At 47.8% G+C, this 26,035-nt stretch overlaps 1 protein-coding gene across 3 annotated transcripts; it reads left to right on the forward strand.

The window, feature by feature from the left end:
- The first annotated feature begins 3,461 nt into the window (after positions 1 to 3,461).
- On the forward strand, positions 3,462 to 24,520 carry ADRB3 (adrenoceptor beta 3). Of its 3 annotated transcripts, none has more exons than XR_005785764.1 (3): positions 3,462 to 4,974; positions 5,692 to 5,831; positions 24,399 to 24,502. XR_005785764.1 is itself a non-coding variant. In XM_040459539.1 (2 exons), exons 1-2 carry the CDS (start codon positions 3,801 to 3,803, stop codon positions 24,419 to 24,421), a joined length of 1,197 nt encoding a protein of 398 aa, XP_040315473.1. In that variant the 5' UTR covers positions 3,462 to 3,800; the 3' UTR covers positions 24,422 to 24,520. The 3 variants fall into 3 exon arrangements, 1 of the variants encoding a protein (XP_040315473.1); XR_005785746.1 differs by lacking the exon at positions 24,399 to 24,502 and adding an exon at positions 5,930 to 6,416; XM_040459539.1 differs by lacking the exon at positions 5,692 to 5,831 and having other exon boundaries at positions 24,399 to 24,520.
- The last annotated feature ends 1,515 nt before the right edge of the window (positions 24,521 to 26,035 follow it).

Consider the following 26,035-nt stretch of genomic DNA (forward strand, 5'->3'; position numbering starts at 1 on the left):
CCTGACCGCATATTCTAAATCACAGACCATCACACAACTGCCCTCTTACACAACAGGATAACTTGCACCCTTGGAGCCCCCAACACATAAACAGCAGCCCGGGGTGGGGGGGCCTGAATTCAGCAGATTAAGAAGCCCACATTCACTGTCTGCTTCCAAGGGCACAGAACAAAGGTCATTTGGGGGCCCAGGGCTCTCCCTGGGCAATGTATGCTTCTGCCCAGACTTGGATGACCTTTACAGACCAGGCAGCACTAATTCTCCTGGGGCCAGTCATTAGGACGACTTCCCGGAGGAGCAGGTCACTTGCCTCCAACCTCCAGCTGGCTGGCAAAAATGATGGCAAGAAAAAAAAATGATGGCAAGAGTATATACATGGGTACATTGCCTGGGGAGGGTAATTTGGCGGTAAATTCTAAATTGCAAATGTAAATTTATAAATTATGATACAGGAATTCTATCTGCAGGAATTTATTCTTTTCTTAATTAATTAATTAACTTTTAAGAGAGAGACAGAGTGCGAGCAGGGGAGGGGCAGAGAGAGAGAGAGAGAGAGAATCTGAAGCAGGCCAGGCTCTGAGCTGTCAGCACAGAGCCTGTCGCAGGGCTCGAACTCGTGAACCGCGAGATCACGACCTGAGCCAAAGTTGGATGCTTAACCAACTGAGCCACCCAGGCACCCCTGCAGGAATTTATTCTATAAATATACTTACACATATGTGAAATGACATGTTTCAAGTTATTCACTGCACTATCATCTTTTAGTAAAGATTGGAAGTAAATTAGATGTCCATCAGTAGTCAATTGTTTTCATAGATTACGGTATAGCTATATTATGGAATATTAAAAATGGGAAGCTATTACGTATTGGTATGGAAAGATTACAGATATACATTGTTAAGTTAAAATAAGCAAGGTGCAGGGCACCTGGGTGGCTCAGTCGGTTAAGCATCAGACTCTCGGTTTCAGCTCAGGTCACGATCTCATGGTTTCATGGGTTCGAGCCCCACATCAGGCTCTGCGCTGATGGTGCAGAGCCAGTCTGGGATTCTCTCTCTCTCTGCCCCTCCCCTGCTCACGCGGTCTCTGTCTCTCTGTAAATAAATAAATAAAACTTAAAAAAAAAAGCAGGGTGCTGAATAGTGGGGATATTCTACTACCATTTGTGTAGAAAAGAAAGGACACAAGCACATGTACTTGTATTGATTTATTTACATATAACATATCACTAGATGGATAAAAAGAGACTAGTGGTGGGTACTTGTGAGGGTGCTGAAAACCAGGATAAAGGGAACTTTCCATTACATGGATTTTGAATATTTTGATGGTTGAATAAAGTTGAATGCATACCCGGGGCACCTGAGTGGCTCAGTCGGTTAAGCTCTGACTTTGGCTCAGGTCATGAACTCGTGGATCCAGAGTCTGAGCCCCGCGAGGGGCTCTCTGCTGTCATCGTGGAGCCTGCTTTGGATCCTCTGTCTCCGTCTCTCTCTGTCCCTTGCCCTCCCTCCCTCTCTCTTCTCAAAAACAAATAAACACAAAAAAGATTAAGTTGAAAAGCACAAAGGCAAGAAAAACAGAATAAGCCCACAGACCAAAGTGGCAAAAGAAGGAGCCCTTCTGGCTGTCGGCCTCTTGGGCAGGGGGAGGCCAGACTAGGAATGAGAGCAGGAAGGGCCAGAGTAGAGGGAAGCATGCCAGGTGCTTCGGCAGTGCCCTGCTTACTCATAAAAGCCTTCACTAACAGGGCCTGGAATCTCTCTGCTCACACTCTCCTTTGGTTATTGCCCTAATCAGTCCCCAAACTCAAGCACACTCACGTGGCTTCGGAAAGCTTGTCTTTTTGGAAAATGTAAACATTATTACGCACTTGTTCGGAATAATGAAGTCACCCCCTAAAGCAATGACAGCTTTTGAAGTTGCTTGACTTCCTAGCCCCCTTCCCCCACCCTGGCCCCCAACTGATGTCCTGGAAAAAAATTGCTGAATGATATGTATTTGTTTTAGAGATTACTCTTTGAGAATCTTATGACACCCCTTTGAGATAACTGGCAACACTCTGGGGTGTTGCAAAACCCAACTGGGAAGTGGCATCCTGATGATCAGCAAGAGGGCACAGCCAAGACTCACGGCCAAGTGGGGCCTGCCCCACTTGGGCAGGACTGGGGGTGGAGGGCAGAGGATAGGCTTTCCACCTCCACCTAGTGGGCATTTCGTTGGATTCAAAGGTCGGCTTGGGGTACTGCATGGGCGTGGAAGGCATTTGCTTGGGAGCCACTGACAAACCCTGCTTGTGGGTGAGCTGCTGGGTCCCTGGGAGACAAAACTGGTTCTTTCTCCTCAAGGATAATTTTAGGCCCTCACGTCCCCTCCAGTCTTTCTTACTCCCAACCCCGGGCTCAGCCTCCCAGAGGGATTGCTTAGACCATACAGCGTTCTTTTGAAATATAGAGCTGTTCAAAAGAGACATGTGAGGGTATGGCCCCGGAGGCATTTTCCATGATCATTTTTTCCCCTTTTGTCCCGTTGTTACCCCGGGTGGAAGCAAGACATCTCCAGGATCAGGTTGTGATAGGATTTAATAAAGGTGTTATGTCCGGGCACCTGACAGTACGGAGCGGGCTTGGGATTCACTCGCTCTCCCAAAATAAATAAATAAACATAAAAAAATAAAGGTAATTTTTAATTTATTTTTTTAATGTTTATTTTTGAGAAAGAGAGAGAGAGAGAGAGCAGGGGAGGGCCAGAGAGAGAGGGAGACATAGAATCCAAAGCAGGGCTCCAGGCTCTGAGCTGTCTGCACAGAGCCCAAGGCAGGGCTCAAACTCACCAACCTTGAGATCGTGACCTGAGCCGAAGTCCCATGCTTACCCGACTGAGCCAGCTGGGTGCCCCCAATTTTAAAGAAATTTTAAAAGCAGGGACCCATCTAGAAATTCTCTAGGTGGAAAGGTGTGTGGAAGGGGCAAGGGGCAATGGGGAAGATGGAGAAATGGAAACTTTCAGCATCTTAGGCCATGTGAAGCCTAATCAAAATTCAAATGAGCAGGCAAGTATAAAGACTCCAGGAAAACATCAAATTTCCCTGCTAACTGAAAAGAACAGCAACAAGACAAGGGAGAACTGGAGGGGCAGGGCAGGTAAATGAAATAGAAGGGAAAGGGGCCAAGTCTCATTGGCGCGAAGTCTTGGGAAAAGAGAGAAGATACTTTGACTTACAATATTTTAAAGAAGGACCCTCAAGTAGGTGCGGTGCTAGTGGGGATCATTTTGCTGGCCCTGGGAGGGTTCCCTTTTCCTCTGACAAGGTAAGGCGGTGGTGGTGATGTCTTCATGACCTTTCTGCTAGCGTCGCTGCAGGACCTTCCGGGGAAATTGGTAAATTGGTGCGGCGTTCCAGGCAATCAGTGCCGACGGAGTGTTGCGCTGAGTGCCTGCGGTGGTCACGGCAGGAGTGGGCACATGGTGGCAGAGAAGTCCGGGTGTCGGCACTCCAGATAAGGTTACAGGAAAACTCAGACATCCATCTCATTTCCCTCCCCTCCCTCCAATTCCCTTCCTGGCGCCCAGCATAGAGACTGTTGGCCGCTGCCCCTTTAAGGGCCTCCACTCCTCCCCACCCCAAGCAGTGGCACCGGGGCGGGTAGTGGGGGGGAGGTTGAGCGTTCTCGCCCCGGTCAACTAGGGAAAATGGCCCAGGCCCGGGAAATCGCTCCCACGCCCCGCTGTCCCCGCCCCCGAGCCGGGTGAGCTGGGAGACCCCTTCTCTCTTTCCCTCCCGCCCCACGCACGCCACGGGAATGGCTCCGTGGCCTCACGGGAACGGCTCCCTGGCTTCGTGGCCGGATGCCCCCACCCTGACGCCCAATACTGCCAACACGAGTGGGCTGCCGGGGGTGCCGTGGGCGGTGGCATTGGCGGGGGCACTGTTGGCGCTGGCCGTGCTGGCCACCGTGGGAGGCAACCTGCTGGTCATCGTGGCCATCGCTCGGACGCCGAGACTCCAGACCATGACCAACGTGTTCGTGACCTCGCTGGCCACAGCAGACCTGGTGGTGGGACTCCTGGTAGTGCCGCCGGGGGCCACCCTGGCGCTGACCGGCCACTGGCCCCTGGGCGCCACTGGTTGCGAGCTGTGGACCTCAGTGGACGTGCTGTGTGTGACCGCCAGCATTGAAACCCTGTGCGCCCTGGCCGTGGACCGCTACCTGGCAGTGACGAACCCGCTGCGCTACGGCGCCCTGGTCACCAAACGGCGCGCCCGGGCAGCCGTGGTACTGGTGTGGGTCGTGTCAGCGGCGGTGTCGTTTGCGCCCATCATGAGCAAATGGTGGCGCGTGGGAGCCGACGCCGAGGCGCAGCGCTGCCACTCCAATCCGCACTGCTGCGCCTTCGCCTCCAACATACCCTACGCGCTGCTCTCCTCCTCCGTCTCCTTCTACCTTCCGCTCCTTGTGATGCTCTTCGTCTACGCGCGCGTTTTCGTCGTGGCTACGCGCCAGCTGCGCCTGCTGCGCGGAGAGCTGGGCCGCTTCCCGCCAGGGGAGTCTCCGCAGGCCGCGTCTCGCTCTCTGTCCCCTGCCCCGGCGGGGCCGTGCGCTTCTCCCGCAGGGGTGCCCTCCTACGGGCGGCGGCCCGCGCGCCTTCTGCCTCTCCGGGAACACCGGGCCCTGCGCACCTTGGGTCTCATCATGGGGACCTTCTCTCTCTGCTGGTTGCCCTTCTTTGTGGCCAACGTGGTGCGAGCCCTCGGGGGCCCCTCTCTGGTTCCCAGCCCGGCTTTCCTGGCCCTTAACTGGCTAGGCTATGCCAACTCCGCCTTTAACCCGCTCATCTACTGCCGCAGCCCCGACTTTCGCAGCGCCTTTCGCCGCCTGCTGTGCCGCTGCCGGCGGGAGGAGGGCCACGCAGCAGCCTCCGGGGCTGGAGAAACCTCGGATGCCCCTGCGGCGCTGACGAGGCCCGCAGAGTCGGGTAGGTAACCGAAGCGAAGGGGTTGGCGGCTCAGGATCTGGAAGCATTCGGTGTCTCATGTGGCCATTTCTCAGAGTTTGGGGTTCGGGAGGAGAAGGTGGGGCTGGGGAGGTCTCTGCAGCGAAAGAAGGGGGACAAGGAGGACGGAACCAAAAGGGAACCCAGGACACTTTTTTCCTCCGGCATCCCACCCACCTGCCCCAGGGTTGAAGCAAAGAAAGGCGGAGGATTGTTCTTCACCCCAGGACCCAGTGCGGGAAGTGTGGCCAGGGAGTGCGGCTTTACCGTGGGCCTGCCTGGTCAGCTCTAGATTTTCTAGCCCAGTTCTTTGGCCTCCCATATTTCTTGCCACCACTTGGCTGGCTTTGACTTGCGGAGAAGCATAAAGCACTCCCCCCCCCCCCCCCCCGCCCCCGCCCCCGGCCCTTAGCCTCAGCTGTGGTTTCTTTGAAAGGTTTGATAGCTGTGGAGGTGAGACTCTGCTTCGGCTATGAAGGGTAAACAGGAGTAGGGGAACCTGGGAGCCCCAGGTCTTCTCCCTGGCAGGAACAGGGCTGGAGTTGGGGGTGGGTATTTTGTGGCTGGGTGGAGCCCGGATGCTTTTGTGTGATTACATACATATTCTTCCCAGGGTCCCTGACTTTCACCCCTGCTCTTTAGGACTTCTGTTCCCACCCTGTGCCCCTCACCCCAAGATATATTATCTCCATTTTTCAGGGCTTCCTGGGGGAATTTCTTAGGTCCTGAACGACAAGAAACAACTCTGTTCATCCAGAACTTTTGGAAAGCCTCTGGCCTCTGTTTAGAATGAGCCCTGTGGAGTTTCCCAGCTGGAAATCTCTGACCTCCAGAAACTGGTGACTTGGCCTTGGGGTGGGGAGGGGGGCCGACCGGGGAGGGAAAATCTTTAGCAGGTGGGTTTTCACTATCCTCTCTGCCTCTCTCTTTCTGAGAGAACTTTTCTAAGCCCTGAGCTTCACCACTACCTCAGCAGCTGAAGTATCCAGCAGCCTGGAGCAGCCGGACTAGCTTTGGTGGGACACCTGTCACCTTGCTCACTTCTGTGCTGTGTGCTTAGGGCAGAGACAGCACTCCTCCTTTCATCCCTCCTGCTGCCTAGACCTGACGGACCACTCAGTGCTCCCCACGATCGCTTGCTGCTTGCTCTGTGGCCTAGGCTGGGAGCAGGAAGCTAGCAAAGGTGCAGCTTTGGGGTTTTGTCCCTGACACATCGCTACGGATCTCTAAGCACCGGCCTCCCCCACTTTGGACACAGGACAGCTCTGATCTACCTCACAGCAGTGCCAGAAGGACTTCTTCAGGGTTTTTTTTTTTGGAGGGGGGTGGGGGAGTGGCTCCGGGATTCATAGGAGGCCGAACCATTAGAACAGATCCCTTCTTTTCCTTTTAGCATCAAATGAATAAATATTACTGAATGCGATTCCTCCATTGCCTTCTTTTCTCCATCCCGCACCACCCCCATAATCCACTTACACCCTTCTTAGAGCTGGCTTTTGACAGATGCGGTAAATTAGGACTAGTCCTTGCCCCTTTCTTCCTAATCCTCATGAAACAAAAAATGAGAAGTCTGTTTGGGTAAAGGGGAGTGAGTTTAAGCCTTTGACACTCCTGTATCTCCACCTTTCCAAAATTCATGGAACCCAGTTGCAAGTGGGTAGCAAAGCCATGCTACCCAAAGACTTGAGTGTAGTGCTCATAGGAGGACAGAGTTTGCTGTGCTCAGGATCAGGGCCTATGGGCATATGTCAGCTCCCATGCTATAAGCCAGCAGTGAATTCCTAAGATCCCACTGCCCTTGGGAACCAGTTTTGTCTAGTGTTGTACGTGTATGTGTGTCTGGAGGCCCAGAGTGTTGTCTGTGTTGGGCAAATGTCTTTGGTTACAAATGTATTCTGATGCTTCCTTTCCATAACCTCTACCTTTCCTGGGCTGCAGAAATCAATGTTATCCTCTTGAAGTAAAACTGGAGTCCCAAGTTTGAGCCAGTTGATAAAGTTGTTTCCTTATTCCAATTCTTATGAACCTTATCAGCAGTTTCCTATGGAAAGGAAATTTCTGTGGCAACCACTGAATCATTTTGCGAGTTCTTACTTAAACTCCATAAGCAGAGACCATTGCCCAGGCTGAGGTACAGGATGACCAGGAAATCATCAAATATTTAATGTGCTGTGCAACAGCGGTGTGCGATCCACTAGGTGGGTTTGGGGGCTCCGGAGTTATGAAATTTTGATCTGTCCTGAGGATAAGCCCAGTGGATTTCCACATATGGGTGTTCCCTGTGAATTTGACCTGGGCTATGCGGCTCCCTTTCCTCCAGGAGCCCATGTTTTATTTCTCAGGATGTTTGCATACCAAAGATGACTTTCTCCTTTTGAATCCAGAGCAGTGTGAGATCTCTGGGGTCCGAGGTGTGTGGGAGGTTTCTTGGCAAGAACTCAACTTTTGAATGCTTAGTGGAGAAAGAAGTCTTGCTTTGGCCTGGGATAAGTAAGAGGGCCTCCTCTCTCCATCTCTGGATATTTTTGCAACATCACTGAGGAAAGCTGTCCAGTCATTCCTGGGCAGGGAAGAAGGATGATTTTTGGGAGGGGGGCAGAGAGTGGGGCTCTGGCTTGGAGAAATGTCCTTGAACGTTTTCCAAGAGCTCATACTGCGTGAGTCTTGCTCGACACACACCCATGTGCCAGCTGTCAGGCTCCTTTAGAGTGTTTAGACTTGCACTGGGCTGTGGACTCCATCTGCAAACTGTCACCAGTGCATCTGACAGATGGAGAGTCAGCCATTCTGGTCGTCTCTCCGGCAACTTGTGGCCAGGTGTCAGGCTGGGGGAGATTTACATCTTGGATGCTGAGCAGGCTGCTTTTGCTAACGGGGCCTGAGCAAACAACCATCCTCTGAAGCTAGAGAGGTGAAGACTTACAGACCGATGAGACCGAGCGAGGCTGTGGACCCCTGGCCTTCCTAGAACCTGTTAGCAGGAGCTGGGCATGCACAGAGATGACAGCGCGAAGGGGGCGGAACTTGGCAGAGAGCGGATGAGGAGTGACTGGCTAGTCCAGAGGTGCCTTGACCTTCTGCTTCAGGTGGAGCCTCGAAGGAGCAGGCAGAATCAGGTAAGGAGGAGGCGGAGAGCAGGCTTTCCTGGGACGCTCCCAGTGGTAGATTCTTCCGGGGAACAGTGGTCAGCGCCGGCTGTGGTTGTCACAGGCAGTCACAGGACCATCAATCCCCACCAGCTCCATTCCTCAAGCTCTTACTAACTGGGAGCAGCCTTGCTCCTTTCATTCTGGGGGCATAGGTGAAGGCCATGGAAATCACGCTCCTTTGTGTTTTGATCCTAAAACCCAATCATCTGGGCTCCCTCTCATGCTTCCTGGCTGCGTGCATATATTCGTGTTTGCATGTCTCTCCAGAGGAGCGGGAACCTGCAATGGGGAGCACAGCTAATGCCCTCCCTGACGCTGTGCAAAAAAGCCCTGGATGTGGTCCACTATGGGACAATGGGTTGAGGCAACTCAGTTAAATTAGCAGGAACTCCAGGAGGCCATCTAATCTTTCCTAGCTCGTCCTATTATGGTACGAAGGAAAAGCAAAACGCTTTCCTCCGTTTCTTCATCTATAAAGTAAATGGAGAAAGGTTTACTTTCTCTCCTCTCTAGGGCTAGCTCTCCTAAAGCTCTGTGCTGGCTGAGGTCAAGCATCGCAGCTTCAGACGTTCCTCCACCCAAGGCGTAAGGGTGCCGGGCGCCACCTGATGGCGATGGCAGGTCCAACAGGTGTGGGCTTCTCAGGGTGGGTCCGTTGGGACCTGCGGCAGGAAGGCAGTGTTCAGGCCACAGACTATCAGGGCTGGAAGAGACCTTGCGAATGATTTAGTCCAATCCTTTGATAAAGCGGGTGAAGAAACTGACTTCTAGAGAGGTGAACTGTGAGTAGCCAAGATCACTTTAGAGAAAGGCAACACTGGTAGTGTAATGAGCACCACACTTGGAGCTGGAGAAGCAAGAAAGGGAGGAGGAAGGAAATGGTCATTTACTGAGTGAGCATCAGTCAATAAGCCAACGCTGTAAGAGGCGATCTACAAATGGCAGGTGAAGTGATACCAAACAAACAGTAGAACCTCATAGAAACCAAATATCTTCTTTTCTTCTTCTTCTTCTTTTAAAGTTATTTATTTATGGGGCGCCTGGGTGGCTCAGTCAGTTAAGCGGCTGACTTCGGCTCAGGTCATGATCTCGCAGTCCGTGAGTTCGAGTCCCACGTCAGGCTCTGTGCTGACAGCTCAGAGCCTGGAGCCTGTTTCAGATTCTGTGTCTCCCTCTCTCTGACCCTCCCCCATTCGTGCTTTGTCTCTCTCTGTCTCAAAAATAAATAAACGTTAAAAAAAAAAAAATAAAGTTATTTATTTATTTTGAAGTGTGTGTGTGGAGAGGGTGTGGGGACTGAGAGAGAGGGAGAGAATCCCAAGCAGACTCCGCACTGTCAGCACAGAGCCTGGCATGGGGCTCGAACTCACGGACCATGAGATCATGACCTGCACTGAAATCAAGAGTCGGATGCCTAACCGACTGAGTCACCCAGGCGCCCCGAAATCAGATAGCTTCTAACCCAGCCTACGAGACTCTAAATTTCATTTTCCTCCCCTCCACACACACTGATAATCAGTTATGTGACACCGAGCAGGTTACTTGCGTCTCTGACATTTTGTTTGCCTGTGAGTCGAATGGAATTCTATTATTGTTCTACTCAGCCCACGCAGACTGGTTTTGAAGACCAACTAAGAGGTGACATATAAAGCAGGAAACCGAAGGAAAACCTTTGGAAACTGAAGGACTCCTCCAGTGTAAGCGGAGTCATTGGAGTAGGCAGCGAGGACTAGTCCCAGGCCTCTGGGGTTTTGATTTGCGGATGGTCCTGCCTCCGTAGACAGCTTAGATCTTGGACTTGTCTTTGGCCAGGGTGGGCACGTCCCACCTCATCTTTCTTCTGCAGGTTCATCCGTGCCTCGGATTGATGCCCCTGGTTTCATATCCATGTCACATTCACATCTCCCCCTCTGGCTCCTTTTTCACACTTAGACTCTCATCTGGCCTGTGTCTGACGTTTCGGTCCTAGTTTGGCTCACCTTCCATTTCCCACACAGCATTTATAATGGGCTAATTTTTTTTCTTTAATTTTAGAAAGAGAGGAGGGAGGAGAGGGGCAGATGGAGAGAGAGAGAGAGAGAGGATCTTGAGCAGGCTCACACTCAGCATGGAGCCCAATGAGGGGCTTGATGCCACTACCCTGAGATCATGACCTGAGCCAAAATCAAAGGCTGGATGTTCAACTGATGGAGTCACCCAGGCACCCCAGCGATGAGCTAAATTTTAAGGAGGGACAGAAGTTTAGGACACAGAACACTTCTGGATGTCAGGGCTTTATGGTACATTATAGCAAAGGTTCATTAGAACAAGGCCACGAGAAACCAGAAAGGGAGACAGTCAATTCGTTTGCTAGGGCTGGAATAACAAATTACTTTCCTCATAGTTCTGGAGGCTAGAAGGAAAAAATCAGGGTATTGGCAGGATCATGCTCTCTCTGAAAGCTCTAGGAGAGGAATCCTTGGTTGCCTTTTACACGTTCTCCTGGTTGCTGGCAATCTTTGACATCACATGGCTGTGTGATTACAACTCTCGGGGCACCTGGGTGGCTCAGTTGGTTAAGCGTCTGACTTCAGCTCAGGTCACAATCTCATGGTTCATGAGTTCGAGTTCCACGTCAGGCTCTGCGCTGACAGCTCGGAGCCTGGAGCTTGCTTCCGATTCTGTGTCTCCCTCTCTCTGCCCTTCCCCCACTCGTGCTCTGTCTCTCTCTCTCTTTCAAAAATAAATATTAAAAAAAAAAAAACCCAAAAGCTCTGCTTGTCTTCACATGGCCTCTGCCTGTGTGTCTGTGTCCACACTTATAACAACACCAGTCATTGCATTAGGGCCGAACTTAATTCAGTATGAGCTCATTTTAACTTGACCCTATTTCTAAATAGGGTCACGCTCACAGGTTCCGGGGGATAGGACTTCAGTGATTCTTTAAGGGGGACACAGTTCAACCCACAACAGAGGGTATGGGAAGGAGGAATACTATACTCCTAGCTTTTTTGTACTCATCTTATTCCTGCTGGGTTTTTTTTCATTTTTTAAAGTATATTTATTTATTTTTTAGACAGAAAGAACAAACAGAGGAGGGGCAGAGAGAAAAGAAGAGAAAGAATCCCAAGGAGGCTCCACACCGTCAGCACAGAGCCCGATGTGGGACCTTAGCCGAAGTCAGACACTTAACTTACTGAGCCACCCAGGCACCCCATTCTTACTGTTTTTTTAGTTTGTTTACTTTGAGAGACAGAGAGAGAAAAAGAGAGAGCGAGGGAGGGGCAGAGAGAGAGAGAGAGAGAAGCCCAAACAGGTTCCACACTGTCAGCACAGATGAGCCCTGAGATCATGACCTGAGCTGAAATCAAGAGTCGGACGCTTAACTGACTGAGCCACCCAGGAGCCCCATTATCCCTGCTGTTTTAAACCCACATTTTCAAGGTTCTTCTTCATCCTGTTATCAGTTTGAAGGGTGGTAGGCATTTGATCTACTTATGGATTTCCATTTCGGGGACTTTCCTCCCTTCTCCACTGGCCCCAGATTTGGGAGGCCACTGGACAAGTCAGACCTTGTGTTGTCTCCTGTGGACAGAAGTTGCTCTCCCCTCTCTGGTTTCCTTTATTCCTTAGGTTTTAGGAAGAAACTGGAGTCTTAGCTTAAGTGGTAGAACCCTTAGCTGGGCACCGGGTCTTGCTGAAGATACCCTGGAGCCTCCCTTGCAGCTAGTAGCTAGGTCTGACTATGTGACTAAGGTCTAGCCAGTTTAGGTGTGCAGCTTCCAGGTCTGCCATTAAAGGAAAAGGACACATCCTTCACATCCAACTTCTACCTTTTCCACTGGCTGGAATACAGGTGTGACGGTAGGAACTGAAGCAGCCACCATAGGTCATGAGATGGCAACTATGTGTTGCAAATGGCAGAAGAATGTGGGTGTTCAATAATGTGGAGTCACCATTTCCACCATGGACTGCCTATGTTTAAGACCCTTAAGTGAAGGAGAAATAAACTCCGATCTTGTTTAAGCCATAGTTATTTTAGCCTCCCCACATTTTAAACAGTAGCTGAATCAAATTCATCAATGAAGGGATCACAAAAGAGGGTAGAAACGAATGGGCATCTGCTGACATTCCGTGATGAATGTAGCTGGGGTTGTAGAGCTGCCCTGCTTTGCTACCTCTTAGGGCACCTCTGATCTCTGGGAATTGACATCTCTATCGAGTCTGAGTTCATGTTGCACCTGAGACCATCAACTCCATTTTTTGACGTTGATTCGCATGGGGACAATGATCAGTGAGTGTATTCGTTTTCCAAGTCTGCTGCAACAAGTTGACCTTGATGACCTCGATGGCTTAAAACAACAGAAATTTATTGTCTCATAATTCTGGAGGTCAGAAGTCTGAAAGTAAGGTGTCAGTAGGACTGGCTCCTTCTGGTGGTTCTGAGGAGGAATCCATCCCATGCCTCTTTCCCAGCTTCTGGTGGCCCTGGCAATTTTTAGCATTCCTTGGTTTGTAGACAAAAATCACTCTGATCTCTACCTCTGTTCTCACTTTCTCCCTGTGTCTGTAAGGGTCTCTTTTCTGTGTCCTATAGGAACACATGTCATTGGATTTGGAGCCTATCCTAATCCAGGATAATCTCATGTCAAGATCCTTACCTTAATTATATCTGTAAAGACGCTTAGTCCAAATAAGGTCATATTCAGAGATTCCAAGTTGACATATATTTGGGGACTACTATTCAGCCCACTACAGTGAGAGACACATAAATCTTTTAACTCAGAGTTCCGGTCTCAAAGATTATAATCCACTCCATTTACCCTTCAGGAAAGGGCTGTTCTCTCCAGAAGCTCTTGGACTCTGGTAGAGGCAGAATTCTGAGAAACCCCAAGGACCCATGTCCTTGTATAATTCCCTCCCCTTGAATGTGGGTGGGACCTGTAATTTGCTTCTTTTTTGAAAAAAAATTAAAAAAATGTTTATTTCTGAGACAGAGAGAGACAGTATGAGCAGGGAAGGGCAGAGAGAGGGGAAGACACAGAATTGGAAGCAGGTTCCAAGCTCTGAGCTGTCATCACAGAGCCCGACGTGGGACTCAAACTCACGAACCACAAGATCATGACGTGAGCCGAAGTTGGACACTTAACCAATCGAGTCACACAGGCACCCCTGTAATTTGCTCCTAATGAATAGAATATGGCAAAGGTGATGGGATATCACTCCTGTGATTATGTTATATTATGTAGCAGAGGTGAAAGGATTTCAAAGATGAGATTAAGGTCTCTACTCAATTGATTTAAGTTAATGAAAAGGTAGATTATCCTGGGTGGGCCTGACCTAACCGGGTGAGAGACCTTTAAAAGAAAGTCAAGGGTCAGAGCTGGAAGAAGTCAGAAAGATACTCTTGCTGGCCTCAAGGATGCTAGCCACTATGAGTTCCACAACTGCGAGGAAGTGAAGTGGATCCTGCCAACAATCATGTGAGTTGGAAGAGGACCCTGAGCCCCAGATGAGACTGTAGCCCTGGCTGATGTTGTCACTGCAGCCCGGTGAGACCCGGAGCAGAAGACCCGGCTCCCTCATGGCCAGACTCCTGACACATGGAAATTGTGAGTTAATAAATGTGTGTTGTTCTAAGCTGTGATGTTTGTAGTCATTTGCTACACAACAACAGAAAACAAATGTAGATTCACTGCACAATTCTGCCCAAGGCTGCTCTTTTTAACTGTACTTCTCTGGTGGTGGTTTTCTGTTTTTATTATTTTTGTTTGTTTGTTTTGTTTTGTTTTTAAGTTTATGTTTCTTAAGCTGTCTCTACACCCAACATGGGGCTCAAACTCACAGCCCTGAGATCAAGAGTCATATGTTCCACTGACTGAGCCACCCAGGTGCCCCTCTCTGGTGGTGTTTTTAAAGGTTTCCCATCAGAAACCAAAGACAATGGACCACGAGCTCAGGAAGATCCCATGATCTGCCATGGTTTACTATTCTTCCAAAGGACCATCGGGGACTCTTGCTTGGGTGTCCGAGGAATGGGGTCTTTCAGTCTTTGTTTTTCACGAAGACCTGAGAGAACGACCGGTCAGTCTCTGATTCCTTGGCCCCCACACACTTTTTAAGAAAATTAGGAGCTAAAGGTCCAAAAGCCATTTAAGTACAGGTTTTATTTCTGAGATGCTAGTGAGGAGACCCCTTTATACCACGAACACACAGCAAACACAGTTCCCAAAATCTCTTTAACAAAACACAAGATGAACTACTGTTGCTTCCGCTGTTAGTATTCCCAGAAGGGACAAGGGATGGGTCACTTCTTCCCAGGGAAGAGAGAAATGGGGACAGGAGAGCTTTGCATCAGCTCAGAGCCACCCACAGTGTCTCTGGTTTCTCTCTAGTCACTGGATCATGTGAGTGAGCCCTTCCTCCCAGGCTTCCCCCTGGGCCCAAGTCTAAGCCTAATTGATGTTGGAACATTCTCCCAGGACCACAGGGAGAGAGACTGGGGAACTAAGGGAAGCATAGGCAGCTGCTGTTCCAATGGAGAAATTCCTACCATTTTTGGGGAAGGAGAAACATATGGGGCTGATGGCGAACTTTACTGCTCCAGCAACCTCAAGTTCCAGAGCCTAGCTAAGTGATGGCTTCCTCCCATTTTCTGAGGGTAGAACTGGTCTTAAGAACAAACTGTTTTTATCCCTACCCACATCACCTTGGTCTGGTTGGTAGGTACCTTGGTAAGGTTGCTGGCGAGCTGTGATTGACCTGGGTGGTCTGGTATTGGACTTCTGACTTCACGGAATGAAAAAAAATTTAAACTTTGCCTTTGCTGTCCTTTAACATTTCTTGCAAGTTGTAATGAAAAATATGTTTCTTTAAAAAACAATAAGGAGGCAGAGAGGGGTGCCTGGGTGGCTCAGTCGGTTAAGAGTCTGACCTTGACTCAGGTCATGATCTCACCATTCATGAGTTCAAGCCCCACGTAGGGCTCTGAGCTGACAGCTCAGAGCCTGGAGCCTGCATCAGATTCTGTGTCTCCCTTTCTCTCTGCCCCCACCCCACTCATGCTCTGTCTCTGTCTCTGTCTCAAAAATAAATAAACATTAAAAAAATTAAAAAGCAGTAAGGAGGTAGAGAAGTTGTACCAAAACAAATGGAAATTATTAGTGACACATAAGATATTGTTTATGTTAAGCAAGTATTTTTCAGAACTGCCCCTGCTCACCAACATCTCCCTCTTGCTTGGTTTGGTGCCTGGTATTTTTGTGTAGGACATCTGACAAGTCTACCCATTAGCAAATGCCATAGCTGAGGCCCTCATCACTTCTTAACCAAATTAACTAAAATAGTCTCCACTTGGCCTGCTGAGTTCTGGATACCCTCCAATTCATCCTCCACAAGCCCCCAGAGAGATTTTTATAAAATATAAATCTGACAATGTCATTCCATTTCTTAAAATCATTCAATGGCTTTTATTTTTTTATTTTTTATTTTTTAATATGAAATTTATTGTCAAATTGGTTTCCATACAACACCCAGTGCTCATCCCAACAGGTGCCTTCCTCAATGCCCATCACCCACTTTCTCCTCTCTCCCACCCCCTATCAACCCTCAGTTTATTCTCAGTTTTTAAGAGTCTCTTATGGTTTGCCCCCCTCCCTCTCTAACTTTTTTCCCTTTCCCCTCCCCCATGGTCTTCTGTTAAGTTTCTCAAGATCCACATAAGAGTGAAAACATATGGTATCTGTCTTTCTCTGTATGACTTATTTCTCTTAGCACAACACTCTCCAGTTCCATCCCATTCAATGGCTTTTAAAAAAATATTTCTTTATTTATTTTGAGAGAGAGAGAGCTCACACACGCAAGTGGGAAAGGGGAAGGGAGAGAGGCGGGGAGAGAGAGAATCCCAAGCAGTCTCCACACTGTCGGTGCAGAGCCTGACATGGGGCTCGATCTCAAACTGTGAGATCATGACCTGAGCCCAAATCAAGAGTTGGACGCTCAACTGACTGAGCTACCCGGGTGCCCCCATTCAATGACTTTCTGAAGCATTTGGGGGTAAGTTTCAGAACCCTCAACAGAGAGATGTGGCCTATCTTCCTAATCTGATTTCCCACCACTCTCCTCCCCCATACACTTTTATTCCAACCACACTTACATTTACTAAAGAACTCATGTTCTTCTTTGTCTTTGTATCTTCACACAGACTGTACACTCTGTCATCCATTTAAACACAGATTGTTCACTGTGTTCATCAACTCGTGCATCTCAGCCGTGAATTCTTATTGAGTGAACAGGCTTTAGGTATGTTACAAAATAAAACTCACACAATTTGCCAAGGGCTTGAATGTAGGGTATAAGAGAAAAAGAGAAGTCAGGGACGAGACCAAGATTTTTGGCTTGACCACCTGGCACAATGACTTGCCACGTACCACAGTGGGGGGCAAGGGAGGTGCGATATGAAGCTATGTGTAAGTTTTTGGACACAGTAAATTTGAAAAGTCTATTAATTATTGGAATATCAATAGGCATTTGGATTTCCAAGTCTGTAGGTTAGGAGAAAAGTAACTAGATACATAAATTTGACAGCTGGGTATTTAAGCTTACAGGAGTGGATAAGCTTACCTGCATGGTGACTGTAGACAGAGAAGAGAAGAATTCAGAGTGCATCAAATCAACACAGGGGACACTTTAAACTTACCTGATGTCATATGTCAGTTACATCTCGGTAAAGCTGGAAAAAAAATAAAAACAACTTTAGGCATTAAAAAAAAAAAAAAAAAAAAAAAAAGGAACTCAGAGGACCGAGCCCTGGAGCATTCTAACGTATAGAGGTCAGAAATAGAAGGAACCAGGGGTGCCTGTGTGGTTCAGTAGGTTAAGCGGCCAACTTCGGCTCAGGTCATGATCTCTCGGCCCATGAGTTCAAGCCCTGGGTCAGGCTCTGTGCTGACAGCTCAGAATCCTGGAGCCTGTTTCAGATTCTGTGTCTCCCTCTCTCTGACCCTCCCCATTCATGCTCTGTGTCTCTCTGTCTCAAAAATAAATAAACGTTAAAAAAAATTAAAAAAAAGAAACAGGCTTAAAAAAAAAAAAAGAAATAGAAGGAACCAGCAACGCCAACTGAGAAGCTGCAGCAGGAGGGTTAAAGGAGAGACAAAAGCAAGTGGCATTCTGTTTCCCAGAATTCATATTAGATTCTGGGAGTAGAGTTGTCCAAAGAGGAAAAATTTGCCAAGATATGAGAGGCAGAAGTGAAGTAGCACCCATTAATACCTGAAGGACTTCAGAGTGAGCTGCAGAAAGCAGAGGTGCTGGTGGGTCCTGGTTTGCCTTCAGACTCTCCTCCATGCCATGTCCAGCTCTGCTTCCAGCCTGTTGACTCTGACAACTGTTGGCTGCAGACTCAGAGATGTAGGGAGCTGCACAGAAGCCGGATGTTCCCATAGACCTCTCCACGCATTTCCCTTCTTAGTCCCAATTCTATAGCTGGAGGTGCCTGGCTTCTGGATTTCCCTCTACACTCTGATTTGCCCACCTGCAGGTGCATCAGACAGCTTGATTACTGATTTTTCTTTAATTCTCCAACTCCCTTCCATGGCCCTTTCTTTCCCTGGGTCCTCTTCCAATTGTGTGAGCTCTAATTCCTACAATACCCACACCACTCACCATAGTTCTGCTTTAGATGAGCTCTGACACATGGGGTAACAGCTGGAGAAGGAAGGGGAGTTCAATGGAGTGCTCCTGATTTTTAAGGTGGGAGTTTTGATGCCTGTTTGTATGTTCGAGAGAGTGTTCTAGTGGAGGGGGCTGGTTATAGAGGAGAGGAAGGACAGCTGCAGGACAGTGTAGCCGGGACCTGGGGCACAAAGGCGAAGGGTGGACCAGGATGGGGCACAGAAGAGGTGGGCCCTAGCACTGCACTAAAAGAGGGAGCAGGTGGGTACTTAGGCAAATAGATTGGTAGCTGTAATGGGAGTATGTGAAACTCTCTTTCCAGAGCTTTTCTGTCTCTGTGAAATAAGTTGAGACTCTGTGAAATAGTTGAGATTACTGGGAGGAAGTGTGGGGTATTGGAGTTGAGAGGGAAAGGGGTGATATAATTGTGAAAATTTGTCATTTTTTGCTGCCCAGACTGTGTACCTCTTGGCAAACTCTCCATTTTCTAAGTCTCCTAAAGGCAGAACTGGCCTCCCACATTTGAAGCCCTAACGACCAGGCTAACTGCTCCACCCCCTTAGCTGGGGGGGGGGGGGGGCGGGAGGAGGAGGGGGGAGGGGAGGCTGAGGAACACATGAATGGGGTCAGCCAATCAGGTACGGACTTCTGGTCCATGGGCCTTCAGGACCTCCAGGTTGAGAAGGAAGTATGGCAAGGGTCCTGACCCATGCAGAATCTGTGGCAACAAAGTCCCATATCTGGGGCCTGTAGTGGCAGCCAGCCTTCCCGAGGCCAAGCAGAGGACTATGAGGGTGGGGCAAATCACAGCATCATCTGCTGTTCAGCGGTAGAATCCCCCACCTGCTTCCTTTTGTGGTTTGACGGTGGCCATGCTCCTGCTTCCAAATCGCCAACTTCCCTATCAATTCTGTCAGCTACCGTATGTTTCCAGTAAATCCCTCTGAGACTTAAATCGGCTAGAGTCCATTTCTGTTGCTTGCAACCACAAATCTAAACTGATACAAGAATCAGAGACTTGAGTCATCTAACAAATGTTCTTTCTTCCAACTTCTCTTCACAAGCAGTTGACATCATTTTGGGGGGTTTCCTATACGACAGGGCAGTAGTTTCTGAAAGCTTCAGGATCATTTCCTTATAGCTCTATGACTAGAGAGTAATGAAAATCTCTTCTCTTCCAGCTCCAACAAGACTCCAGCAGAGCAGGCTTGAGCCACATGCCTCTTGTCTGAGCAAGCACTGTGACTCAGGATTCAGGAACCAAAGCTGGGGAGTGGGGTGGGGCCTGCTACCAGAAAGAGCAGGAAAAGGGTTTCTGGGTGGACTCAGCAAAAAATCACCACCTTCCATCTTTGAAATCACCATCTTCTACCTTCTACCTCATCAGCCCATACTTGTTTTCCCCAAATATGTAATTTTAATAATGGTTAAAGCTAACAATAAATTTTTCCACATGCAAATAAAAACTGTCTCCTCCCCAGAGAGAACAACCCATACTCACATTCAACAACCAGCTCGGAGTTAGATCTCTGAGTGAGATGCATTTTCTTCATCTGAAAGTGGTTACCCATAATACTGCAGCTTATGGACTAAAAATGAACTTAACCATTCCCAGTACATTCAATGTTCAATGCTGGGCAGGAAAGTGCTATAAAGTCCATCTAGAAAAGTGAAAGGAGAGCAACACACAGTGACCACTGGTCCAGACCTCATACCATGTTTATGTAGACATAGACATTAGGTGCAAACATTTTTTTGATCCACATTTCTAGCAATGGAATTGGCTCTTTGGATCAGCTAATAAGGGTGCCCTTCTCTTCGAACCTCCCTTTAAGAATTGTTTTTTTAAATCAATCTTTCTCTTTCTTTCTTTCTTTCTTTCTTTCTTTCTTTCTTTCTTTCTCTTATATGTATATGTATATTTTTTTGAGAGAGAGAATTACATGGGGGGCAGAGAGAGGGAGAGAGAGAGAGAAAGAGAGAGAGAGAAGCGGGGCTCACCCAGGGCTGGTGTTTTACCTGAAGCAGGGTGTGTGTTTACCTGAAGCAAAACTGTAAAGTTTCAGGGCACCTGGGTGGCTCAGTTGGTTGGGCATCCGACTTCGGCTCAGGTCATGATCTCACAGTCTGTGGGTTCGAGCCCCGTGTCGGGCTCTGTGCTGACAGCTTAGAGCCTGGAGCCTGCTTTGGATTCTGTGCCTCCCTCTCTCTGACCCTCCCCTGTTCATACTCTGTCTCTCTCTCTCAAAAATAAATAAACATTTAAAAAATATTAAAAAAAAACTGTAAAGTTTCAGGTTACCAAAGATTTTGAAAGCTATCTTAACAATTACCCATAAAAACTTTGAGACAGAATTAACCATCATTTTAAGTCATGTTTTTGCTAACAAATTGCAATAGAGATAACAGAAGCTTATTTGACTTTTAATAAACCTTAGTAGAATAAAAGTTTCATATTTAATGCTGATAGACAGGTCTATCTCAAACCAGCAAACTTAAAGTAGCTTAAACATCAAATATGTTCCACCTGTGTCCATGTAAGACAATTTGTTCCCCATTGTCAATTTTTACCTGGAACACTAGTGGGGAAAGCTAAAGTGGGCAGTCCAAGTGGGTGCTCTTTGTTCCTTGACACTGAGGGTGGGAGGAGGAGCCAATGGTGCTGCAGGCCTCGAGGATGGTATAGAATCAGTTAGGCAGGCCGCACTCTAGGTGGTGCAGAAACAGGAGGAGGCAGAAGAGGCAAGATGCTGCCAGCAGGTAGGGAAAGGGTTCCTGGTTCTACATGTGGTCAGTGTGGACAGAGGAACAGGCACCATGTTTGTTTTCCTCCAAAGTGGAAATATGCAGTCCATGTCAGGCCAGAGAAGACAGGGAATTTCCCTGAAACAAAGGGAGTTTCGGCAGCTGCTCTGCTTGAGAATATTCCTTAAAGTCCAGGGATACTAACCACAGTTGGCTGCAATTAGAGCCATTACCTGGGATATGAATAGGGAGAAGCCCCCCTCTATTAGGAAGAGGAACAGAGAGAGAGTCAGCATCCCCTTCATCAGGGATGGCCTCTGCTTCCTCCAGGGATTGAATTCTATCAGGTGGAGGCCTGTTTAGACATCCAATATGTCAGGAGGGAGTTTACTAGTTAAACATATTCAGGCAAACACATTCTGCAAGAGGCCCTTAAGTCTAGGTCCTGATTTAGAGCCATGAAGGGCTGGACCTAGATAGGGTATCTGTTCATTTACCTTGTTTCCTGCAGGAGAGATCTAACTGCTGGATCCAATGAAGACCATGCAGTGTTAAAGAAGATCAGTACTTTCCCAAGTTTTGCAATTCCAATGCTTTCCAGTGGGTTAAAGAGGCATCCCAAGGGAGAGCCCCTGGGGACCAAAGAGAATCTCCCATGCTCCTCCTAGAGAGAGAAGGTCCATTACTAGAAAAATTCCCTCTGACTTGCCGGTGGTGTCCCGCACGCAGGATATGTCAGAGGTTCCTGAGGTGTCAAATCAACCCAAGGTGTCCCTGGAACAAAATCACTGTGATCACCAACTGGCCACTAAGGGCCCCTGTAGAAGAGAGGCTGGCTCTCCCCCCACTTCCCCATTGCATTCTATAGTTGGGGGGGGCAGAGTCAAGGAGAAGTTTCCAAAGGGATTTTCATATGCTAAAGAAGATTCACAGGATACTGGAGGCCTAGCTATTGTCAAGCTAAGGTTGTTTTCCCCTCTAGCAAAGGATTAGCATTAACATTAGACTACAAATGGGTGCTGGCATATGAATGGCATATTGCTGTGCTGAGAAGGCCATGAAGAACCTGCTGGTATTTTTTTTTTTAATTTTTTTAATGCTTATTTTTGAGACAGAGACAGAGACAGGGTGCGAGCAGTGGAGGTGAAGAAAGAGGGGGAGACAGAGAATCCAAAGCAAGCTCCAGGCTCTGAGCTGTCAGCACAGAACCTGATGCAGGCTTGAACCCACAGACCTCGAGATCATGACCTAAGCCAAAGTTGGATGCTTTAATCAACTGAGCCACCCAGGTACCCCAGAACCCACCATTTTTAACCCACAGAAAACACTGGAAAAGTTTTACAAAATTACCCAATTCTGTAGTTGAGGACAAGGATGGAAAACAGTAGTTAGAAATCCATCATGATCTAAGTGACATTTCAACACATGTAGTCCTTACAGCTGGCTTCTTAGGAAATAATCCCCAGCTGGGTTTGTTTTTTTTTTTAATTTTTTTTTTCGACATTTATTTATTTTTTGGGACAGAGAGAGACAGAGCATGAACAGGGGAGGGGCAGAGAGAGAGGGAGACACAGAATCGGAAACAGGCTCCAGGCTCTGAGCCATCAGCCCAGAGCCCGACGCGGGGCTCGAACTCACGGACCACGAGATCGTGACCTGGCTGAAGTCAGACGCTTAACCAACTGCGCCACCCAGGCGCCCCCCCAGCTGGGTTTTAATTCAATTGGGTACTGGTTTCAGCTGGCTCCCAGTGGCGTTCCCATGGTCAGAAGGAGCTACACCAGAGATGTGGAGAGGATCACGTTAGACCAAACAGGAGGAAACCTCACACGGGAGTCTTAAGATTGGCAGCCATGCTAGTCACTTAGGTGGCTGTCCCATGCCCAAGACAGACAACTTGTATAAGGACAGGAATAAAGACAGGGCATCAAGTTTCTGAATCTTATTACTGTGTGGCCAGGGTACTAATTTCCAGCCAAAAGGCAGACTTTCTCCTCTCCATAGAGTAGCCACAGGCAAGAGGATTGCAGCCTGAGCAATCGACCTGAAAGTGTTCCATTAAGACCATACTTCTCAAAAACAACAACAACAACAACAAAAACAACCCTGAAATGAGAGTAAAAGAGGAAAAGAGAAAGGTATACTCACCAAATTTGCACGAAGGTTTAGAGTCCAGATGAAAAGACTCATAGTCCTATGTTGGGCACCAAATGATGAAGTTTTGAAGGGATGGGGGGGGGGGGGGGTTCATGGGGTCCATAGCCAATGGCCAAGAAAGAATTCTTGAAGATGTCTTTGGTGCAAAAGGTTGATTTTATTAAAGCATGGGGACAGGACTCATGGGCAGGAAGAGCTGCACTGGGGTCCTGACAGGTAACCCATTATATATCCTCAGGTTGGGAGGGGGTCAGGGATAGAGTAAGTCTCTAAGGAATTTTGGAAGCAAGGTCTCCAGGACACTGAGGGGCTAGTTGTTGCTAGAGAAACACATTTATCACTGCTTAATAAAATCTCAGTCATGAGACCCTTCAGATGTATATTGGTGGGCCATAAGCTTGGAGCATGATTGCCAGCATACATCTTGGGGGAGTTGAGATAAAGGAAGTAGACTTACAGGATCCTCGAGGTTGGGTTAATGTTAAGCTAAGGTTCTCTTTTGCCCTTAGCAAAATGTCATCATTGAGGCAGCTGAGCTCCTAGAGGGAGGTCACTCTGCCAGTTCAAGGACTTGGCAATCAGCAGTAGGCAGTAAGGGAATTTAATTTTTCATTTACCTTAGTTTCCCACATTACCATGGCAAACACTTAAACCCCTTTCCTTTGTTCTTGGGTAGCCAGGAGTGTCTGAGGAATATCATACATATTCCACCTGGTGGGGGTGGGGGGGGTGGGAGGGGCAGATGGTGGGTGCTACCTTGTGCTCAGCCTGCCTCATTCTCCTTCATCAGTATTACCATTTCAACTAGGGTATTAACTTCCAGCCAAAAGGCAGGCTTTCTCCTCCCCATAGAGTAGCCATGGGCTAAAGGATTGCAGCCTGAGCAATTGACATGAAAGTGTACCAATAAGACTATATTTCTCAAAAAGCCCCTGAGATGGAGTAAAGGAAAAGAAAAAGTACTCACCAAGTATGCACCAAAGCTCAGAGTCCAAATGAAAAGACTCATAACCACACGTTGGGAATCATATGATGAGGTTGTGGGGTGATGGTGGGGTTCATGGGGTTCAGAGCCAACAGCCAAAAAAGAATTCTTGAAGACGTCTTTGGTGCAAAAAGGTGACTTTACTGAAGCACAGGGACAGGACCTGGGGACAGAAAGAGCTGCCCCAGGACCTTGAAGAGAGACTGGTTATATACCTGGGAGTTGGGGGAGGTCAAGTCAAGGGGAAGTTTCCAAAGACATTTTCATATGCTAAAGAAGACTCAGGATACTGGAGGCCTAACTATTGTCAAGCTAAGATTGTTTTTCCCTGTAGCAAATCATTTACATTAAGTGAGTAGGGAGTTCCTGGAGAAATGTTTTTTCTGCCTTCCTCAAATATTTGCCAATGGGTTGCAGGTTATATGGAAATTTAGTTTTATCTGCCATTTCCTTCTGCCTTTGTTCTCCACATCACTATGAAGAAGAGGGTGATTTTGAGGCTCCAATAAACTGAGTCTATAGGTTTCTGGAGATTAGGCTATTGATAAGATTGTCCTTTTCTTAGGCAGCCAGGAGTGCCTGAGGACTATCACATATATCCCACCTGGGGGGGGGGGGGGGATGTGTGTGCTAGCTTGTGCTTTGCCTTCAGCTCGCCTTATGCTCCCTCATCAGTTCTGTACCTGTACTACATTTGCTTTTGCTCCCACGCTCAGAGTCAGCTGGCGAACAAAACTGAAGATGCATCTAGAAGAGCAGAGCCAAGGAAATCACAGAGAATGAAGCCAGAACCCTGATGGCACGTTGACACTCTGGACCGAACAGCAACTGAAAACAGAGGTATCCTGGGCTGATCAGTTTTAGAGCCAATAAATGATCTCTCTGCTCAAGCTATTTTGGGCTGGGCTTTTTTTTTTTTTTTTAATTACTTGCAACATAAACAGTTCTGATTGGCACACATGTTAAAATTCTCACAACTGAAATGTGAAGTGGGAATTCATGTAAATTACATGTAAATTTTGATATCAATTACCTTAAGACATGAACATCATAGAAAAGAAACCAGAAGGGGATACACCAAAATGTTAATAGTGGTTATAAATTGACTGTAGGAAATCCGTGCTCTTCATTAAAGTTTTTTGGGGTTTTAAGGTTTTCTATCATAATAGGGATAATTTTCATAATCATTTGTCACAAGGCAGAATTTGAAGCAGGCTCCAGGCTTTGAGCTGTCAGCACAGAGCCGGATGTGGGGCTCAAACCCACAAACTGTGAGATCATGATCTGACCCGAAGTCGGATACTTAACTGACTGAGCCACCCATGCATCCCTTTAAAAAATTTTTTTTTAATGTTTATTTTTGAGAGAGAGAGAGAGAGAGAGAGAGAGAGAGAATACAAGCAGGGGAAGGGCAGACAGAATCCGAAGCAGGCTCCAGGCTTGCAAAGTTATTTTTGAAAAATAAAAGAAGAGGGACGTGTGGGTGGCTCAGTTGGCTAAGTGTCTGACTCTTAGTTTCGGCTTGGGTCATAATCTCACCGTTCGAGCCCTCCCTCTCTCTCTCTGCCCCTCTCTTGCTTGCTCTCTCTCTCAAAATAAATAAACCAAAAAATAAAATAAGATAAGATAAAATAAATAAAAGAAGAAAGCAAAATGCAAGACTGATCCTACAGAGACTGGCTCTTTCTGCCCTTGATATCTGCCATCTACACTTGCTGCTTGGTCTACCGCTGAACCAGTTAACACATGTAGAAGTCTTGGCTCTAGAACTGAGAGAAAATAGGATTGGCTTACTGAGCTGCCTATGATACTGTTTCTTTTTTTTTAATTAAATTAAAATTTTAAAATGAAGTTTATGTATTGATTTTGAGAGAGAGTGAGAGCGCAAGTAAGCATGTGCTCGAGGGAGTTGTAGAGAGAGAATCCCAAGCAGGCTCTGCACTGTCAGCACCAAGCCTGATGGGGGGCTTGAAATCACAAACTGTGATCATGGCCTGAGCCAAGATCGAGAGTTGGATGCTTAACCAACTGAGCCACACAGGTACCCCATATTATACTGTTTCTAAACATAGTAGTCTTATTTAAAATAACTGTGGAAAAAAACAGTGCTCTCTTTCCACTCCTTTTAAAATCTGGGGCCCTTAGCAAAATGAAAGCAGAAACTTTTGAAATGTATCCCTCAACTTGTGTCATGGCTGGGTCTGAGGTTCTCACTTCTGCAGGAGAAGCTCTCCCCTGGCCCAAGGGCCTCGTTGCCTTGCCCTTTCTTCCAAGGGGCTGCCTTGTTATTTTGGATTGGGCAACTGGGGGAAGAGAAGGCAGTGAGGTAGAGAGAGGTGCCTAGTAATTCCAG

This window comes from Herpailurus yagouaroundi, unplaced genomic scaffold (assembly GCF_014898765.1).
Source record: "Herpailurus yagouaroundi ecotype Mexico unplaced genomic scaffold, PumYag 28, whole genome shotgun sequence".
In the NCBI taxonomy this organism is placed as follows: domain Eukaryota; kingdom Metazoa; phylum Chordata; class Mammalia; order Carnivora; family Felidae; genus Herpailurus; species Herpailurus yagouaroundi.